The sequence below is a fragment of the Eriocheir sinensis genome, chromosome 16 (genome assembly GCF_024679095.1).
Source record: "Eriocheir sinensis breed Jianghai 21 chromosome 16, ASM2467909v1, whole genome shotgun sequence".
NCBI lineage: Eukaryota > Metazoa > Arthropoda > Malacostraca > Decapoda > Varunidae > Eriocheir > Eriocheir sinensis.
Genome location: NC_066524.1, coordinates 18,493,513 through 18,508,306, shown reverse-complemented (window position 1 = coordinate 18,508,306; position 14,794 = coordinate 18,493,513). Strand labels below are relative to the sequence as shown.

The following is a 14,794-nucleotide window of genomic DNA, read 5'->3' as shown; positions in this document are numbered from 1 at the left end:
AGAGAGAGAGAGAGAGAGAGAGAGAGAGAGAGAGAGAGAGAGAGAGAGAGAGAGAGAGAGAGAGAGAGAGAGAGAGAGAGAGAGAGAGAGAGAGAGAGAGAGAGAGAGAGAGAGAGGGAAGAGGAGAGGATTAGTAGAAGAAATCCGTAGAGAGTGAGAGAGAAGGAAAAAAGGAGGAGGAGGACGAGAGAGAGAGAGGGGAAAATTTAAAAAAAAAAAGACGAATGAAAAAAAAAATGAGCACTGGAGTTCGAGAGAGAGAGAGAGAGAGAGAGAGAGAGAGAGAGAGAGAGAGAGAGAGAGAGAGAGAGAGAGAGAGAGAGAGCCAGGTGACGCGTGCGTGGGGGACCGACACACTGGGGCAGCGCCGGTACCAAAAAAAACAGGTGCCGGGCTGCCAGTGTGTGCCGCGACGCTCAACAGGGAGGACCCGCGCCGCCAACCTCCGTCTCGTGTGTAAAAAGAGAATCAGTCACCCCTTGGAAGCGACAGCCGTGAGATCCGAACCCTTGCCACCGAACTACGACTTTGATACATTCCGCCAGTGTTCCGATACAGATAGTAATGGTAACTGATATATAACGAAGTAATAGATATATGTTTCGAAGTCTGAATTAACGAAAAAAAAAAAGAAACGTTGATTACAAGTCTTTCGTTTTGTTTTTTTTCTCTGGTTGCTGTCGTTTATTCGTTCGTACGTTTGTTGGTTGGTTAGTTGCTTCGTTCAGTGATTAACGAAGGAAAAAATATATGTAAAAAAAGGTTGATTTGCGAAGTTTTTAAAAGCGTGTATATATTTTTTTCTTTCGAGTATCGCTTTTCTTTTCTTTTTTTCTTTTTTTCTTTTTTTCTTGTTGACGGCGAGTGGGATAAAGGTGAGAAGTTTATTTCATTCTTTTTCTTTTCGTTTCCTTTTTTATATATATTTTGTGTGGATGTTTTTTAATTTATTTTTTTACTTTTTTCGCTGTGAAAGAGTGGAGAGCGAGAGAGCGAGAGAGAGAGAGAGAGAGAGAGAGAGAGAGAGAGAGAGAGAGAGAGAGAGAGAGAGAGAGAGAGAGAGAGAGAGAGAGAGAGAGAGAGAGAGAGAGAGAGAGAGAGAGAGAGATGTACAAATGATTAATGGACACTATAATTGATTTCGTGTTGTTAATGCTATTACGAAAGATACCGTCACCATCACTACTACTACTACTACTACTACTACTACTACTACTAGAATAGAGAAATGTAAGAAGGAAAGGAGGGAAGGGAGGTAGGAGGGAATGAAGGAAGGGAAAAAGGGAAGGAGCAGAAAGGGAAGGAATGAAAGAAGGGCGTAGGAAAGGAAGGAATGAAGGGAGAAAGAAAATATAATAAGGAAGGGAAGGAAGTAGAGAAAGAAAGGAAGAAAGGAGGCAACGAATATAAAATGAAGGGGAAGAGGAAAGGAGGAAAAAAAGAGAAGAACCAAGGGAGAGAAAGTTAAGTGGAAAAGAGGAGGAAGGAAAAGTGGATCGAAGAGAAAGAATGGAAGGAGGAAAAGAGGAAGAAAGGAAGGAATAGCAAAGTGAAAGAGAGGAAGAAAAAGAGGATAACGAAGAGAAAGAAAGGGAAGACGAAAAGAGGAAGAAAAGAAGGAAAAGCGAAGAGAGAAAAGGAGGAAGAAAAAGAGGAAAACGAAGAGAAAGAAAAGGAACACGAAAAGACAAAGAAAAAAGGAAAAGCGAAGAGAGAAAAGGAGGAAGAAAATGAGGATAACGAGGAGAGGAAGAAAAGGAACACGAAAACACTAAGAAAGGAAAAGAGAAGAGAGAAAAGGAGGGAAAAAAAGAGAATAACGAGGAGAGAAAGGGAAGAGGAGGAGGAGAAGAAATGAAGGAAGGAACAGAGAGAATAAGGAAAAAAACAGCAAAACAAATGTGAAAGAAAAAAAGAAAAAAGAAAATACTAAAAAGCGAAAAAAAGAACTGTCATTTAAAATCATCTTCGACGCAACACAACGCAGCAACACGCGATTGGCTTTTGTTTTATATTTCTTTGATTACTGTGTTGCGTGACCCTGACATAACACACGAGCCCTGATAATGATGATGATGATGACCCGGAGTCCGTTATCGAAGGTCAAAGGTCAAACGAATGGCTTTTTAAGGACGACAAGACAATACGATGATGATGATAATAATGAAAATAATGATAAAAAAAAATAAGAAGAATATAAATAATCGTTAATATACTGAGAGTACCATTATCATTATCATTATTATTATCATTATTATTATTACCAAGTTAATTAATTAGCATAAGTGTTGCATCATACAGCCAACGCACACACACACACACACACACACACACACACACACACACACAAACACACACACACACACACACATTTACCTGCTCTCACGCCATTATTTAACACCTGAAGTCACTCGCTTTCCTCACCTGTGTCATTAGCATAGTAACGAGCAGGGAAGGGAAGAAAGGGTGGAGGAAGAAAGAAATGGAAGAAGGAAAGGAAGGAAGGAGAGGAAGTAGGGAAGGGAGGAAAGGAAAGAAAGGAGAGAGAAAAAATGAAGGGAGGAAAGGAAAGAAGGAAGGAAGGAAGGAGGAAAGGAAGGAAAATAGGGAGTAGGGAAGGAAGGAAAGGAGGAAGAAAGGAAGGAAGAAGAAAGGGAAATATGGAAGAAGTGAAGGGAGGAAGAGAAGGGAGGGTAAAAGAGGGAAGGAAGAAATGGAGGGAGGGAAGGAACAGGAAAGGAGAGAAGAGAAAAAGAAAGGAAGGTAGGGAAGAAGGGAACACACAGGAGAGAAAAGGAAGGGAACAGGATAGGAAGGAAGAAAGAAAGAAAGTAAGGAGAAAAAGATTGAAGGGAAAATAATCGAAAGGAAACAATTAAAGGAAACAATTAAAGAAAGAAGGACAGACAAAAAGACGGACAGAAACTGAGAAATAAATCAAAGTGGAAAAAGAAAGAAAAAGAGAGAGAAAGAGAGAGAAAGGAATCACCGAGGAATTACACGAACTCAAAATGGGAAAACTTGCTGTGAGGGACAAAAAAAAAAAAGAAAAAAAAGAAAAAAAATGTGAAAATGAATAAAAAAAAGAAAAGAAAAAACAAAGCAAAAAATAAAAAGATTGACATTCACGTTTATTTTACGTGTCAGTGTAGTAAACGACGAGTCTGGAGAGAGAGAGAGAGAGAGAGAGAGAGAGAGAGAGAGAGAGAGAGAGAGAGAGAGAGAGAGAGAGAGAGAGAGAGTGGTCAGTAATAGTGTTATGTCTGTATTAACTTGTGTATCTTACTGGTGGATGTCGTACTAATGAAGGCTTGTCCTCCTCCTCCTCCTCCTCCTCCTCCTCCTCCTCCTCCTTCTTCCTCCTCCTTTTTCCTCCTCTACTTTTCTTGTTTCTTTCCTCTCCTTCTAACTCCTTCCCTTCCTCCCCTTTCTCGTTTTTTTTAATTCCTTCAGTCTTCTTCCCCTCCTCCTCCTCCTCCTCCTTCTCTTCCTCCTCCTTCCTCCTCTACTTTTCTTGTTTCTTTCCTCTCCTTCAAACTCCTTCCCTTCCTCCTCTTTCTCTTTTTTTTTTTTAATTCCTTAAGTCTTCTTCCCCTCCTCCTCCTCCTCTCGTTTAGTTTTTTTTTTTTTTCCTGTTCTCATGTTTCTTCTTCTTCTTCCTCCTCCTCCTCCTCCTTCTCTTTCTCTTTTTCTCCCCTGCACATCATCTGTCTTCTCCTTCCCCTCCTTCTTCCTGTTATGTCTCCTCTTTATTGTTTTTTTCCTCCTCCCCCTCGTCTTCCTCCTCTTCCTCTTCCTCCTCCTCTTCCTTCGTCTTCCCTTATTACTTCCTCTTCCTCGTTCTTCACCCTTGTCCTCTCTTCCTCCGTCTTCCTTCGCCTCTTCTTCTCCTTCTCCCTCCTTCGTGATTATCTTTTTTTTCCTCTCTATAATTGTTCTAATCGTTCTTTTCTTCTTTCTTTCATATTTTCTATTTTGTCATTTATTTTTCTTGCTCTTTCATTTTTCTTCGTCGTTTCTTTATTTTTGTTTTCTATTATTTTCTCTTCCTCTCCAACATTTTTTGATCTTTCTTTTCTTGTCCTCCTCCTCCTCTTCTTCCTCTTTTTCCTCCTCCTCCTATTACTGCTTCTTATTATATCTCTCCTCTTCCTAATTTATCTTCTTCCTCCTTCTATTTCCTTTCTTCTTTACGTAAGTCAATGTTAACTTAATCAATTCTTCCATTTTCCTCTTATTCCTCTTCGTTCTCCTCTTCCTCCTCCTCCTCTTCATCTAACTCTACCTTTCCTATTTCTTTCCTCTCCTTTTTGCTCTTTCCCTTCCTCCTCTTCCTTTTCTCTCCTCTTCCTCCTCCTCTTCATCTAACTCTACCTTTCCTCTTTCTTCCCTCTCCTTCTTACTCTTTCCCTTCCTCCTCTCTCTTTTCTCTCCTCCTCGTTCTCCTCCCCCTCCTCCTCCTCTTCATTTAACTCTACTTTTCCTTTTTCTTCCCTCTCCTTCTTACTCTTTCCCTTCCTCTTCTTTCTTTTCACTCCTCTTCGTTATCACCCTCCTCTTCAACTCCTCTCCTCCGCACCTTCTCACTCCCTCTCCCCTTCGTTAATTGCAGTTTTTTCTCCGTTTGCGATATATCATGTACTTGGTGGATAGACCCGAGATCAGTTACAGTGTCTAATGAGGTCAACGTTTAGTGCTCTGACGTGTGTGTGTGTGTGTGTGTGTGTGTGTGTGTGTGGTGGGTGGGGGTGTGTCTCAAGACCTCAAACCTCTTATAAGTCGAAAGTTAAAGTCGTTCACCTCCTTACAATTCCTCTCACTAATTAGATCCTTTTTGACTTAGAATCTTTCCTCTTTGGGTCAGAAATGAGTTAGGAAGAAATCTGATGATACGTGAAAAGGAGAGAAAGAGTCGAGCGAGAGCGAGAGAAAACGAAGGGAGAAAAGAGAGTAAGGAGAGAAAAGAGAAGTCGAAAGAGAGAAAAACAGAGAAAGGGGAGAAAAGAAAAGTCGAAAGGGAGAAAAACGAAGTGAAAAGAGAGAAAAAAGAGAGAAATGGAATCGAAAGAGAGAAAATGAAGAGAAAAACGAAGTCGAAAGAGAGAAAACAAAGAGAAAAGAGAGTAAAAAAGAGAAATGGAATCGAAAGAGAGAAAATGAAGAGAAAAACGAAGTCGAAAGAGAGAAAAACGAGATGAAAAAGAGAAAAAAAAGCGAGAAATGGAATAGAAAGAGGAAATAAAGAGAAAACAAAGTCGAAAGAGAGAAAAATAAAGAGAAAAGAGAGAAAATAAGAGAGAAATGGAATCGAAAGAGAGAAAATAAAGAAAAAAACGAAGTCGAAAAAAAGTAATGAGGGAAAGAAAAATGAGACAGCGACGAAATGATAAAAGATATAGATAAGAGAGAGAGAGAGAGAGAGAGAGAGAGAGAGAGAGAGAGAGAGAGAGAGAGAGAGAGAGAGAGAGAGAGAGAGAGAGAGAGAGAGAGAGAGAGAGAGAGAGAGAAGAGAGAGAGAGAGGAAGGAGAGGGAGGAAGGAGAGGGAGGGAGGGAGGAAGGGAGGGAACAAGAGGTGATCTGTACGCAAACTGCAAATGTACGCACACTATCTTCTTCTCCCTTCCTCTTCTCTCTCTTCTTCTTCTATTCTCCCTTCCTTCCTCTCCTCTCCTCCTTCTTGTCCTGTCTTCCTCTCCTTTTATCTCTTCCTCCCTTTCTATGTTTTCTTTCCTATCCTCTTCTTCATCTTTTCTCCCTTCTTCTTCTCCCTATCTTCTTCCTTTCTCTCCCTTTTATCTTCTCTTTTCCTCTCTCTTCTCTAATCGGTTCCATCACGTTATCAATCCTCCTCCTCCTCCTCCTCCTCCTCCTCCTCCTCCTTACCATCTTCTTCCTCTTCCTCTTTCTCATTTGTGCAGGGCAATGATCAATGGCCAACTCTTTTTTTATTTTTTTATTTTATTTTTTATCTTCCTCCTCCTCCTCCTCCTCCTCCTCCTCCTCCTCCTCCTTCTCCTCCTCCTCCGCCTCCTCCTCCTCCTCCTTCGCTCAATCATGAAGCTGAGTAGAGGTCACGGTCATCTCTGCAGGGTGGAGAGAGGCGAAATCCACTCACACCTCCACCTCCTCCTCCTCCTCCTCCTTCTCCTCTTCCTCCTCCTCCTCCTCCGCCTCCTGGTCATTCTCATATTGCTAGTTAACCCCATCCAACACTTCCTGCTCCTCCTCCTCCTCTTCTTCCTCTTCATTCTCTTCTTCCTTCTCTCCGCCATCAATTATCTATACTTTCCTTCCCTTCCTCTCCTCCTTTTCCTTCTCTTTTCCTCTTCGTCTCCCTTATTCTCTTCCTCCTCCTCCTCTCTATTTTTCCTTCTATATTGCTTCCTCCTCCTCCATCTCCTTCTCTCTCTTCTCCTCGTCTTCCTCCTCTTCTCTTACACAGACACATCCTTCTCCTACTCCTCTTCTTCCTCCTCTTCATCATCTTCCTTCTAGTTCCAGTTACACGCCTCCTCCAATTTTTCCTCCTCCTGCTCCTCTTCTCCTCTTTATCCGTCTCACTCTCACATCATCTCCTCTTCCTCTTTCTTATCATCGTTGAGCAGCGAGTAGCGGGCTTTTTTTTATTTTATTATTGTTTACTTTTTTGTGCCCTTGAGCTGTCTCCTTTGTTGTAAAAAAAAAAATAATAATCTTCCGTCTACGTCTACAACTTCTACTACGTCGCTACCATCTTCTCCTCCTTCTCCTCCACCTCCTCAAGGCACGTCAGGAAGGAATGTAGCGAGAATTTTACCATTACTCTCTTTCCCCCGAGCGAGGCAGGGCCGAGGAGCCGCATCACAGGCAGACCTCGAAACGTAACTTAATCGAACTCCCGACCAACGCTGTCAGACCCTTTGATCTCCCCACTTTCGACCTGTCCGGCTCCCTTCGTTACCCTCATGTCTTCCTCTTCTTTTTCTGCATCGTCCTTCTCCTCCTGCTGTTTTCTCCTCATCTTCTTCCATATCTACCCCACTGCCAAGCTGATTCTCCATTTCCTCTTCTTCTGCGTCTTCTTCTTCTTCTTCTTCTCTTGCTGATGGACGATTTGAGAAGGTGATGTTTGATGTAGTAAAGGAATAGGAAGGAATGATGACTTTTCTTTGATGTTTTGGGACTCATTTGCTACCCTGATGTGTTCTTCCTCTTCCTCTTCTTCTTCTACTTCCCTTACTGACGGACGTTTTGGGAGGATGCTTGTTGCGGTGAAGGAGAGGAAGGAATTTGGTGTCTTCTTTAAGTTGGTACTCGTTTTAACTGATGTTCTTAGCTCATCTTTGCTACTCTGATGTCTTCTGGTACCACGCTTTATCTCTCTCTTACTGACGTTTTGGGAGGGATGTTTGTTGCAGTGAAGGATAGAGAAGTAATTATAAGTCTTATCTATATTGGTACTCTATTTTAAGTAACGTGTTTATTGATATTACTTGATTGGCGTTTGGGTGATGTTAGACGTTTTTACGGATGTTTTTCTTCACTGACGTTTTGGGAGGATGTCTGTTGCAGTGAAGGATAGATAAGTAATTATAGGCCTTCTCCATGTAGGTACTTTTTTTAATTATTTGAGTTTTTTGATGATACTGAAGTTTGCGTTTTATTTCACTGATGTTTTGATGGTGATGTTTGATGAATTGAGGGAAAAGAAAGGGATTATAAAGTTACTAAATGCAGTGCTCCGTGAACAGACTATAGTTTACCTGTCTTCCTAACGATAATAAAAGGTAGAAATTAAGAAAAGAACGACAGGATACGATTAGTTTACTTCTCTGGGATATCATAATTGACCCTTTTTTATCTTCTTTTTCGCCGTAATAAAAGGTAGTGATTAATTAAGGACGGAGGGACAGGTAGTAATTAGTTTTTTTCTTACGGTGTGTGATAATTGATGTTGATCTTGTTTGTTTGTTTTGGAAAGGGAAATAATAACGGAGGTTGTGTGTTTTTGGGTTATAAAGAAGGAAATGTAGTTGGGATTTTATTAGTAAAGGCAGAAGGGATGTATTTTTCACCTCCTTTCTCTTCTCTTTCTTTAATTTTTTTTTTTTTTCTTCTTTTCTTTTTTTTCGTTTCGTTTTCTCCTTTTTCTTTTCTTTTCCTTTCTTCTCTTCTTTTCTCTTCGCTTCGCTTCGCTTCGCTTCTTTCTTTTTTTCTTTTCTTCTCTCTCTCTCTCTCTCTCTCTCTCTCTCTCTCTCTCTCTCTCTCTCTCTCTCTCTCTCTCTCTCTCTCTCTCTCTCTCTCACTTTAATTTTTCCCGTTCCTTGCAGACTCCTTGAGCCGAAATTGAAGCCTGAAGAACCTCACACACACACACACACACACACACACACACACACACACACACACACACACACACACACACATCGAAAAATGACCTTAGCGCAGAATCCAATAATATTTCAAGAACTCTGTATATTTGTTTTCATTTTTCACTTTTCTTTCTTTATATTTTTCTATGTTTTCCGTTTCTTCTTTCCTTTTTTTTCTCTTATTTTGTGTCTAATTCCTAATCTTTTGTCTGTTTTCTTCCTTTTCCTCGTCCTTAAATTTCTTCTCCCTTTCGTTATTTCTCTTTTCTTCTTCTTTTTCTACTTTTTCTTCTTCTTCTCCTTCTTTTTCTTTCTTTTCTTCTTCTTCTTCTTCTTCTTCTTCTTCTTCTTTTTCTTCAACTTCTACTTCTTCTTCTTTTCCTCTTCTTCTAATCATTATTATTACTATCACTATTATTATTATTATTATTATTATTATTATTATTATTATTATTATTATTATTATTATTATTATTATTATTATTATTATTATTATTATTATTATTATTATTATTATCATTATTATCATTAGTTGAGGATGTTTTGGTAAAGGAGAGGAAATGAAATATGCCAGTTGTGTATTTGGGTTGAGAAAAGGATATGTAATTAGGTTTTCATACGCTACCATCCTCATTATTATTATTATTATTATTATTATTATTATTATTATTATTATTATTATTATTATTATTATTATTATTATTATTATTATTATTATTAACATCATTATAATTTTCGTTCGAAGCATAGAGTGGAAAGATTCTCTAAATGGTATTACAGGAGCCATGTCACTAATTAGAGAGAGAGAGAGAGAGAGAGAGAGAGAGAGAGAGAGAGAGAGAGAGAGAGAGAGAGAGAGAGAGAGATACAGACAGCCAGACAGACAGAGACACAGACACAGACAGCCACACAGACAGACAGACAAACGCGAGAGAGAAAGAAAGAAAATAACAAGAAAGAGGAGAAAAATGGAGGTGCAAAGGGAAATAAGTGAAGACGAATAAGACGATTATGGAGGAGGAGGAGGAGGAGGAGGAGGAAGTTAAGACGAAGGAAGAAACTGAAGATGAGGAAAGAGAAACAGAAAAGGAGGAAAATGGAGATAAAAGGAAGAGAATACGCAGGAGAAGGAGGAGAAGGAGGAGGAAAAGGAAGAAAAAGAACGAGAGCAGGAAAAAAGAAGCAGAAATACAGGAGGAGGAAAAGGAAGAAAAAGAAGCAGAAAAGGAGGAAACTGGTGATAAAAAGGAGGAGGAAAAGGAAGAAAAAGAAACAGAGGAGAAGGAAAAAGAAGCAGAAAAGGAGGAAAATGGTGATAAAAGAAGAACGAGACAAAGGAAGAAAAGGAGGAGGTGAAGGAGAAAAAGGAAGAAAAGAACAAGAGGAAAATGGAGATGAAAGGAAGAGGGAGGAAGAAAAAGGAGGAGGAGGAAGGAAGATTTGAGAAGACATTTACCTTAATTTGTTTTTCAGTTCATCGACGGCGCTAGATTGAAATCATGTTGACGTGGGTGACCCGCGGGGAGGAAAGGGGCCTCCGGGGGGCACTTACGGAGGGGGGGAGGGAGGGAGGGACGGTAGTTAGGGAGAATGAGAAAGGGAAGGAATCGAAAGTGAGGAGGAAAGGTTGGGAAAGTGAGAAAGAAAGTGAGAGAAAGGAGAGAGATGAGAAAGTAGAGAGAAGAGAGAAAGGGGAGGAGAATCTTATATATATTTTTTAGGATCATTAGAAAGTGAGGGTTCGAAGATGAGGAGGAGAGGTTGGGAAAGTGACAAAAGAAAATGAGAGAAAGGAGAGAGATGAGAAAGTAGAGAGGAGAAGCTATGATGAGGAAGGGAAGGACAGAAGTTGAGGGGGAAATGTTAAAGACGAGAGAAAGAAAGAAAAAGAAAACAGGAAGATGAGAAAGGAAAGAAAAAGGAAGGAAGGAAAGCTATGATGAGGAAGGGAAGAATAGAAGTTGACGGGGAAAAGTTAAATACGTGAGAATGAAAGAAAAAGAGAAGAGAAAGATGAGGAAGGAAAGAATAAGAAGGGAGGAAGAAAATAGAGAAAAGAACAGAGCATAAGATGTTTTTTGTGTGTGTAAAGATCACGATAAAGAGGAATTGAAAGACAGAGTGAAGAGGTAAATAAAGAAAGAAAAAGAGAGAAAAAACAAAATGGCATAGTTAAAAGATTGCAATAGATAGAAGTGAAAGAAAAGGAGGAAATAAAAAAGGAAAACGAGAAGAGGAAAAAAATACGAAATGAGAAGAAAGGAAAAGAGGAGAAAAAATTGAAAGAAAAACGAGGGAAAACATAAATAAACAAGGAGAGAGACAGAGACACAGGAGAAAGGGGAGGGAAAGGGAGGGAGAGAGGGAGAGAAAGGGAGAGATGATTGAAAGAGGATGAAAGACATTTGAATGGAAGTGTTGATGATATTTTGAGCCACTGGTAAGAGTTTGTTTGTGTGTTTTCTGCATGGGAGGAGAGAGAGAGAGAGAGAGAGAGAGGGAGATAAAGGGAGATAAAGTCAGAAGGACACTATCTTTCTCTCTCTCTCTCTTCCGGTCAATCGATTTTTCTCATATTTCACATCTCAAATCTTTTTCCATTAGGACCTCTCTCTCTCTCTCTCTCTCTCTCTCTCTCTCTCTCTCTCTCTCTCTCTCTCTCTCCCATATACCTTTCCTCCCACGCCTCGTTTGTCCATAATTTTATCATCCCTTCAATAACCCCTAAAATTTCCTCTTAATATATCACTATCTATCTATCTATCTATCTATCTTTGTCTATCTTTCGAACTTTCTACATCACAGACACACACACACACACACACACACACACACACACACACACACACACACACAGACACACACACACATTCCACCTGGCCACACATCAACAAACGTCTGATTCACACTAATAATTTTTCCCATACAAACATATCAACAATTTCCCCTATCACTTTTTCGCCCCTTTCATCTCCTCCTCTCCTTTCCTCCCCCCTTATCTTCTCTTCTTTCCCTTCTCTCTTCTTCCTTATCCTTCCTTACCCTCCCTTCCTTTCCCTTTTCTCTTCCCTCTTCAGTCCCCTATCCCTCCCTTTCCTAATCCTTCCCCTTCTTTTCCCTTTCTTCCCTCTCCTTATCCTTTCCCTCCCTTTCATTATCCTTCCTTCCCTCTCCTTCCCTTTCCTTTCCCTCCCCTTCCTTACCCTTCCTTCTTTTCCCTTCTCTTCCTTTCCTCTTTTCCCTTCCTCCTCTCTTCCCCTTCCCTCCTATTCCTTATCTTTCCTACACTTTCCCTCCCTTTCCTTACCCATCCTTCCCCTTCCTTCTCTCCCTTTCCTTCCCCTTCTTCCCTCTCCCTTTTCCCTCCCCTTCCTATCTTCTTCCCACCCTTCTTTTTCCTTCCTTACCACTCTCCCACTCCTTCCCACACTTCCCATCCCTCCCCTTCCCCCCTTCCTCCCCCTTTCCCCCTATCATAATTACCCTTCAAAAATAGCCCAGCCTCAGTATTAAGAAGCGGTAATATTTATGGCGCAAAGGACCCCAGCCAGCCAATGCCAACAGAACCTTAATTACTCAACCTGTTTTTTACCTGTTGGCACTCGCTGGGCAGCTTAGGTAAGGAGGAGGAGGAGGAGGAGGAGGAGGAGGAGGAGGAGGAGTGTGTAGGTGAAGTGGGTGTTGGCGGATGGGAGATGAGAATGAGAAAGAGGAGAAGAAGGAGGTGGAGGAGGTGGAGATGAAGAGGAGGAGAACGTGGGTGGTGGTGGTGGTGGTGGTGATGATGGAGGTGGTGGAGGTGGTGGTGGTGGTGATGACGTTTGTTTTCTTCGGTGTTGAAAATAGTTTGTGTCTACTACTACTACTACTACTACTACTACTACAACTACTACTACTACTACTACTACTACTACTACTACCACTACTACTACTACTACTACTACCACTACTACTACACAAACAACAACAGCAACAACAACCACAAAACAAAAAAACACTTACCACCACTAACTTCTAAACCCCAACCGAATAAAAAGAAAAAATAAGCGAAAGAAAAAGAAAATAAGAAAGAGAAGAAGCCATAATCTGCTCTAATCTTCTTTTCCTCCCCTTTTTCACGCCCACACGATTTCTTCATCCTCTACATTTTTTTTATACTTTTGCGGAGGCGTCTGGACATCCGCTGCCCACACCTCCACACACCTGCACGCCAATCAGCCATACCTTGCCACACACAACCATACCTAACCATACCTAACATTCTCTCTCTGTAACACATATCACTTGTCCGTTTCGTAGGTGTATTATTTTTTTGTAAGCTAATCAGCCATACCTTGCCACACACAACCATACCAAACTATACCTAACATTCTCTCTCTGTACGACAACTCTATACATGACCGTTTCGTAGCGTCCAAAAGAGAGGTCATATTATTGAGTTCCATGAAAAGGCATAACAGGGAAATGAATTGCTGATATAGACCTAAATAGTCCCTTAATGAGCAGATGTGGATGTGAAAAATTAAAGACAGTGGAAGTTAAGTAAGAAGAGGAATATAAAAGAGGAGGAGAAAAACAATATCTAATGAGTCATGTTATTCATTTATATGTATTTTCTCTCAGCCATGTTCAGCCATACCTTACGTTTCTTTGGCCATAGTGAGACATATCATAGCGTCCTTTAAGCCACACCCAGGTCACAGTCACACTAGGTCTCACCACACCCACAGACACTTAACCACATTGCACCTAACCACATCTCACTTACACTCACACCCAGACACATGATACCCACACCGAAGACACTTAACCACACACATATACTAACCCTAACCGCATCTGCAGACACTTAACACACCCTGACCACATCACACTTACACCCATATCCATATTCTTAGCCACACCCAAGTAAAGTCACACAATAGATCTCATCACACCCATCCACACTTGACCACACCTGACCACATTACTTACACCCACAACCATATACTTTACCACACCCAGACACACTGAACAGCCACACCCTTGAAAACTCATACTATAGTCCACACCACACCCCCAATTACTTACCGCACAAAGCCACACCCAGACCCACCCAAAGCCGAAGCCACACCACACTTTCCACTCACTCACTCACTCACTCACCAAATATAAAAGAAAACCTAAAATCCAAACCAAAAATTCGTGTTCGAAGGTAAATTCTATCCCGAAACCGAACCATATTTTCAGGTGATATAGAAAAGTGAAGCGTGTACGAAGATTAAACCTGAACGCGGTGTTACAGAGGAAAAAGAAACTGGTGAACTTCAACTGAGCGAAGGTTACTGAGAGGACCGAAGCTGCCTGACTGAACGGACCGAACGCTACCCAGTGAAACCGTGCGAAGTGAACCGAACTCATTGGACCGTCTGATGCGAGTGATGCTTTCTGGAACGTATCTATTGAACGTTACTCAGTGGAACGTTTGATCGGCGAAAACTGGGCTCGATTGAACATTATAGGGAGTTATATGTCCCTAAACGAAGCAAAGAGAAACGTCTGATTAAAAAAGGAAAGGTGATATTTTTTTATTTAAGGTGAACGATAGTGACTGAGAAAAGTGTGAGGATAGAAAGAAAAGCTGATAAAGAAGTGGAAATTTGAGACAATATAAAAGATCTGAGTGACATACGAAAGAAAGGAAAAACAAACTTGAGGGAATAAGAAAGAGAAGAAAACAAACGGAAATAGAAAGTGAAAATCTGAATAATAGAGTGAAATAAGGAACATCGATAAAAGAAATAATAAAAAAGAAGGAGAATTAAAGAAAGTACGATAATTAGAAGAAAAGGAAAGAAAGAAAAATCAAGTGAGGAAAAATACGAAAGAGAAGATAAAAAAACAGACAAAAAAAGACAAACGGAAAAGAAGAAAAGGGAAATAAAGACAAAAATAAAATAAACAAAAAAACACAAATTACAGAAACAAAAAAACAAACAAAAGAAGAAAAAAACACCAAAAAATAGAGAAATATAAGAAGAAAATAAACAGAAACCACAAACACACCAAAAAATAAAAGAACAAAAGAAGAAAAATAGTTTATAGAAAAGAATAAGACCAGAAAATCGGATTACACACACACACACACACACACACACACACACACACACACACACACACACACACACACACACACACACACACACACACACACAAAGATGGAAACAATAGCAGAGGACAGTTTCTATTTCCCTAAAGAGGAGGACAAAGAGGGCAACCACAACCACAAAACATCACCATCATCATCAGTAGCAAGAGGAGAAGAAAGAGGAGGAGTAAGAGGAAGAGGAGAGAAGGAGAATGAGACGGAAATGGGACAGAAAACTAATGATCTCTCTTTTCCCTCGAGATCTGCCGGTGACGATGATCGCGGAGGAGGAGGAGGAGGAGGAGGAGGAGGACC

The 14,794-nt window shown here is 40.5% G+C and overlaps 1 protein-coding gene across 4 annotated transcripts in view; it reads left to right on the top strand.

Annotated features, from left to right (window-relative positions):
• Positions 1 to 236: 236 nt before the first annotated feature.
• LOC126999481 (ras-related protein RabZ-like) overlaps positions 237 to 14,794 on the top strand; it is a 28,884-nt gene continuing 14,326 nt past the window's right edge. The window contains exons 1-2 of one of the 4 annotated variants that reach the window (XM_050862110.1): positions 237 to 452; positions 13,582 to 14,794. The exon at positions 13,582 to 14,794 is cut by the window's right edge and continues 324 nt beyond it. In XM_050862110.1, the coding sequence (XP_050718067.1) occupies positions 14,550 to 14,794 (245 nt within the window). In that variant the 5' untranslated portion in view covers positions 237 to 452; positions 13,582 to 14,549. Of the gene's footprint in view, positions 568 to 13,581 lie in introns of all 4 variants that reach the window. The other 3 variants (XM_050862111.1, XM_050862112.1, XM_050862109.1) reach the window with 3 other exon arrangements.